This window comes from Acomys minous, assembly GCF_964271855.1.
Source record: "Acomys minous genome assembly, chromosome: 5".
In the NCBI taxonomy this organism is placed as follows: domain Eukaryota; kingdom Metazoa; phylum Chordata; class Mammalia; order Rodentia; family Muridae; genus Acomys; species Acomys minous.
Genome location: NC_140494.1, coordinates 87,869,913 through 87,876,257, shown reverse-complemented (window position 1 = coordinate 87,876,257; position 6,345 = coordinate 87,869,913). Strand labels below are relative to the sequence as shown.

The window sequence follows — 6,345 nt, the reverse complement described above, 5'->3', positions numbered from 1 at the left end:
CCGTTCCTCCCCTGATTTGTTTTTGATTATGATGTCTTACGACCCTAGGACAACAGCTATTTCTACCTGTTATACTGGGAGTTTAACTGGAATATAATCTCACTATAAATTCAGGGCTTGTGTATGGTTGTCAAAAGGCATGGGATGCACAACAGAGTGAATCTAATGTAAACTGTGGGCTTTAGTCAATAGTGATGTGACAGTGTTGGCACAGAAATTATAAGAGATTACCCGATTGTGAAACATGTTAATTAGGAAGTGAAGGGAATACCCTTTGCCTAAGTTTTCCTATATCCTATAACAGCTCTTAAAAGTAAAGTTTACTAATTAAAAAAAATTAGAACAACGACAAAAACAAAACCTCTCAAAATCAGAATGCAAACCATGAGGGTCTAGGATAAAAGCAATGGCCTACAGACCAAGGGGGCCTGAGGTCAGAAGCAAAGACACCAGTGATGCAGCCACTGCTCAGCGCCTATCACATGGAGCCTATAGTGGGATGCTGTTACGTTATGGCATGGCCACGGCTACTCTGAAATCCTAGCACTATGATTACTTATGCAAGACCCTCCCAAGACTGGACACACTAACACTTCCTCCTTAGGAGGGTTCCCAAGCTACACGAGGTAGCACCCAAGCGACTCGCTCAGAGGTAACCTATAAAACCTTACAGGAGGCTCCACCTCTCCCAAAGACAGAGGTGGCTGGGAAGGAGCTTTTCCTTCAGTGCTGTAGCGGCTTTTAAGTCTCCCATGCTCCTTTAGTGAGTAAATTAAAGTCACTGGTTCACCAAGCTAGACTTGAGTAGAATCCTTCTTTGGTCTGCTATGGTGAGCACGCATTTGTTCACATCTCTCAAGAAAGAGTTGACACAACGGGGTTGAAGACACAACTGTTTGGTGACAGTGGCAGGTTCTCCATCTTGGGCCACTCTATACTTGGTGTGGAAAGAGTAATAAATTCTTAGCTTCCACAGAGGACTGGAATGACCTAGAGAGCGTAAGACTAAGACTTACGTTTTATTTTTATAATGTCGCGATATGCATAGAGCTGACATTGTGAATGGGTTTTAAGAGTCAGAGAATCCGGGGCTCAGACCCCGTTAATTTTGGTTGAGTGATGGTCAGGAGCCGTGGAATGGACAGTATAAGCCTGGATCCACTGTAATAATAGAACGACATGCCTAAAGATAAACCTAACCCGGCTCAGGCTCAGAGAACGGGGCCTCGGAGAGGCCCACTTGTTACTGCTTGCCCTCCAAACCCTCCCCCAGAGCACCTCTTCCCTCCCCTGTGTGTGCCGCCATCACCACCTCAGTGATACCCTCAGGCTTAGCCTTCTGCAAACCCTGCAAACCCTGCCAACCCTGAATCCACAATCACTCCTTAGCATCCACAGGGAACTGGCTCCCGGACTCTTCCTCCTGAAACACAAAGTCCAAGAATGCTCAAGTCGCTCACCCAAAATGGTATAGCATTTGCCTACGCACATCTTCTCACACACGTTAAACCATCCAGATGATAGGAAGACGCCCAGTACCATGTAAGTGCTATAAAACAGCTGCTATGCCACATTGTTTGGGGGACGATGACAGCAACTGTATTTGTTCAGTACAGGCACAATTTACAAATTATGTTTCCATCTGTGCTTGGCTGGATTTGTAAGTGCGGGAGCTGCTGATGCAAAGACCACGTGTGCCTTGGGATCAGCAGAGGGAGGCTCTAAGCTAAGGATGGAGTGTGGCGGGGATGGTGCGAGGAAATGAGTCTTCCTGATAGAAATCACTTCCTAGACTAAAGTCCAGAAGCCAAGTGGTCCTCCAAGGAGAGAGCCTTACAAGGAGTAGATGAAGGGGGCGCTGAGACAGAGGATGACTAAGCATGTGAGAGACCCTTTGTAGCATCTCAGGTAGGGACATAAAAGGGTTGTGTGGGAAAAGGCATCAGGGAGTGGATGTCCATGTCTAAGAGAGCAGGGCAACCCACCCCACACCTTCACTGCAGCCAGGCAGATTAATCTGTTTATTATTATTATTTTTTCAAAACAAAACTAAAACTCTTTGAGAAGTGCATTCATCACAGTTAAAAGCTTCCTGGAATTTGTCGGCAGAGCATCACATCCTGGTGAGGCAGAAATGAGAGCCGCTGTGGCCTTGCTTGTCAGCCTGAGCCATCCCCCGTTTCCGCTTTACCTCTGTAGCTGTTCTTGCGCTGCCACATGATGCAACCAACAGCGCAGCCCCCACCCACCCTGAACTCACTATCCAGCGTCAAGACATTGCAGTTGCAGCCAGCTTCACCGTGGTGCCCCAGCACAGCCAGTACCTGACAGGCTCCCCTCAGGAGAGGTTCTAAAGTGTTCACAAAGTAGGCGGTGGTCCAGGGACCAAGGCTCAGGTCCTCAAAACAACGATTCGAAGGCCCTGGATCTCCTCACCCTGTAGTGCCAGCTCCTTCTTAGGCCCCACCCTGAGTCCAAGGGTAGAAACAGTGATGTCATCATCGCTCATGCTTGATGTTGGCTTCACTTCGCTCTAAGGTGACTCCACTGCCATTCCTGGGGACTTCCTTCTTGCTCCAGTCCTTTTCCATGTACAGCTCAGCAAGCACAGGGCAATGCTCAGAAGCAACTCCGCCCCAGGACCAGTTATCTGGAATCCAAGGGTTTGTGAGACCTTCCCTCACAACAGCCCAGTGGCCTGGAAGAGAGAGAGGAGAGCAGGAGTCAGGACAAACGTGGTCACAGCTGCTCACCTGAAGGCCAAGGTGTCCTGACAGCCTTCCTCCAGTAAGCTGGTCTGCATATATAAAAATTCAGGGCCAACTACGTATTTCTTTTAATCTTTGTATAATAGAAGTGACAGCAGCTTCCTTGCCTGGGCATTGAAGGCACACAGAGACCAGGCTTCTTATCCAGCTCAACAGCCTTGTTCATACAGTGTTTCTAATGTGACCAACAAAACTAAAAAGACAAGTGATATTTTTACCATTATCTGTTATGACTATTTTAAATTCTTAAAATTTTCACACATGTATGCAATATGTCCTGTTCATATCCATCCTACTCTCTCTCTTTAACTCCTCCCTGCCCCACCAAAACACATCTCCCTCCCAACTGCCTGCCTTCCTTTTTATTATAACCTACTGAATCCAATTAGCATTTGTAATTAATTTCTTTTTTTAGAGTGCTAGGGATTAAGCCCTAAGCCCAGCCTGGGGCCCTGCGCATGCTAAGCCAGCACTACACTATACCTCTAATGACAAATGAGTATTTGACAGTCAGTGGAAGACTTGCTTCACAAAGCTAAAACCACTAAAGAAGGGTTAGCGGACAACTCCTTCTTGCAGAAAGGATAAACTTATAGTAGTTGTTGCTGAAGTAATGATACCTTTGAATAAAGACAGAAATACAAGAAATAGGAATTATATATGAAGACAGCATATACTTATGAAACAAGGCACATTGCACCCCTCTGTGAGATGTGACGTCAGGGTTAATGTAACGTATGGAGTGCCTGGATTCCAGGTTTGGCCTGGGCAGCAAGGCTGACAGCTGTGACAGGGGAATTTGTCCCTGTACCCAGCTTCCACATGTTGGTGGTGGGGGACAGAGGAAAGCATGGCTCAGCATCAGTATTTCTGATACAAGTGCCTTCCAGGGAGCCTGGTAGTCCCTGAGCTCCAAAGCAAGCCTGCAAGTTATATCACGCCTCAGGTGATGGTAATCAAGGCCCAGTTGAGGTCCACTTGACCCTGTTAGGAAACCAATGTCCAGAGAGAAGAAAGTGCTGGCAAACATGGTCATCCACCTGAAAATTCTAAATCCCAAGGAACCGGATGGACCCTGGCTGTGTGGCAAAGTCTTGTTTCCCTTCCTTTTTAAGTCCCTTGCTGTGGTTCATGAGGGTCCTGCTGAGAACACCATTCTAGTCTTTCATCAAAGACCCTGATGCTGATGTGGGGGTGTGGCGTGGGTATCGGATGGCCCTAGAACTCCATCTGCAGCACCGCACTCACGCACCACAGTAGAGCCTACCAAGCTTGCATCCTGCTACCTGCCTCCTGGCTCTGTGGGTCACAGTCTGAGGGTGGAGCATCCACCATGCTGTGCTCCTTGTGGATCAATTAAGTATTTTCTCACCCTTCTGTGATATTCTGTGTTACGATTTGGTCCCTAAAGGTTCCCTAAAAGCTTGGTCCCCAGTTGGCAGGAGTACTGGGAGGTGGTAGAAGGTTGAGGAAGTAGGGAAGGTTAAGTCACTGGGTACCTGCCCTTTCAACGACACTGACACTGCAGCCACTCCCTGGATCCTCCCCCTCTCCTTCCTGGCTGCTCTAAGGGGTGTGTTGGGGGGAGAGGACAAATGAAAGAATGGGTCTGGCACAGGTGCCTCCCGCGGGTGCCACATATTTCTACCACAATGCACTATCTCACTAGATGTCTAAAAGCAGCCATGCCGGCTAACCCTGGACTGGAGCCTTTGAAACCATGAGCCAAGGTAAACCTTTCTTCCTTACAGGTCGATTACCTTGGGCCTTTTTGTCACAGTGACAGAAACACTAACCGTGATATGTCTCCTCCCCCCCGTGGAAGTGCACACCTCATCTCATAGCACAGCCTTTGACTACTTTTAAAAAAATGTTTGTTGAATGACTGTCCTGAAAGTTCAGGTAGGTTATCAGTCCATCTCTGTATCAGGACCCCGATGACCTGCAGAGGTGACTATAGCTGGGCTTGCATGTGAAATGCACTGGTGGTTACATTTAGATTACTTGTCACATGCCCTTCCCTCCTAGACATGTCTCTGACACAACAATGACAGTCTTTCTTCTGTCCTAACCCTGTGGGTATGTACAGAGGAGGGGGGACGGCTAGCACTGGCCACTCCAGACATTTACAGGTCCCCTGCCCACTGCTGAGCGGAGACAGCGGGTGGGGGAGGGGGAAGCTTCCCCTACCTGTGAACACTTTCTTTAAGCTTTTGCTGATCCAGATGTTGTCCTCAGACTTGGAGCCTTGAGGGTTCCTGGTACAGATGTTGGTGAAGGTGTGAGCCGGGACCAGGTGGTGAAATTTTTCTCTCCTTAGGATATCACAGTCACTGCTATCAGGCCCTTGGCCAAAATCCCCTAAAATAACAACATCTTTTTCTCCTGGGAATGAAAGGAAGAGCATCAGAAAGAGCAGCTGGGAAACAGCAAAATCTAACACAACCCTCGAAAGCGGCTGCGAGTCTCCGGTTTGAGCCCTCAGGGTTAGGGCCAAAGGCACAATTCTCCTTTTCCTGGTATTTCTTGTGTACTCACAGACTTTAAGGATAGGTTAATTTGGAAATGAGGGACAGTGTGAGACAGGAACATCCCATTCAGTTTCTCTGCGCCCTAAACTTACAGTGGGAAAAGGAAAGCAGGCCTTGCTCAGATAGCTAACAAAAGTTCACCAAACCTTTACAGAGCACCTCCTTGGGACCTGCCTGTGCAGGAGTCAAGGATGAATAAAACGCAAGCCCTGTGCTCTAGGACTTCACAGTCTAAAGGAGAGACAGGGGAGGAGCAGCGTGTAGGTGTCAGGCCAGAGACAGGTTCTGAGGCCATGTAGCACAAGGAAGGTGGCCAGGGAAGGCTCCCGGGAGGTGACAGCTGGCTTCCGTCTTAGAGGATGCACAGAAGCTGTCAGGACAATAAGGATGAGAGGAACTGTGAGGAGGCAGGGAGCAACGAAGCAGTGTGGTTTGGGGGTGGCAGCACTTGGAGTACCCAGAGTGAACACTTAAGAAGCCAGATGTGGGCTGGCTTGCAGACAAAGGCGCCTGCTCTCAAGCCTAGTGGCCCAGTTCAGTACCCAAGACTCACATCATGGAGGCAGAGAGCCAGGTCCTACAAGCTGTATCCTGACCTCTGTGCAAGAGAGGCAGGCGGCAGCTACTCTCTAATTGGCAGGCATGTTCTCTCTGCCTGGGGATCAGGTCAGAACAACGAATCAGGGGAAAGACCGGTGTCTTCCCATCACTCAGTAAGCAACTCAGAGCATCCATGAGCACAGCTTACTAGCCTCTTGGTAAAGGTCATCTCTTAAATTTTCCCCAAAATTTACAGCTGTAAATAATGCTGGTGTGACACATTCACCCAAGCATCTAGGCATCTGGGTCCCTGCTTTCTGTTCTTAGAACAGAGGACCAGTTAAAAGTCCAGTCACTGTTCATATTCTAGATAGGTGATGCTGGCCTCCTTACCAGAGGCTATCCCATGTCAGCCCAATGAGGAACGCTTCCTGGCACTAAAACCAACAGTGAGCACCCCCAGGCAAACGATTTGGTGCATCTCCTTCCTGTGCATCCTCCTTCCA

General features: G+C 48.5%; 1 protein-coding gene across 2 annotated transcripts in view; it reads right to left on the bottom strand.

The window, feature by feature from the left end:
* Positions 1–2,007: 2,007 nt before the first annotated feature.
* EEPD1 (endonuclease/exonuclease/phosphatase family domain containing 1) overlaps positions 2,008–6,345 on the bottom strand; it is a 115,137-nt gene continuing 110,799 nt past the window's right edge. For both annotated transcript variants that reach the window (XM_084783930.1, XM_084783931.1), the window contains 2 exons: positions 4,959–5,153; positions 2,008–2,698 (listed from right to left, as the gene is read on the bottom strand). In XM_084783930.1, coding sequence (XP_084640056.1) covers positions 2,499–2,698; positions 4,959–5,153 — 395 coding nt within the window. In that variant the 3' untranslated portion in view covers positions 2,008–2,498. The remainder of the gene's footprint in view (positions 2,699–4,958; positions 5,154–6,345) is intronic.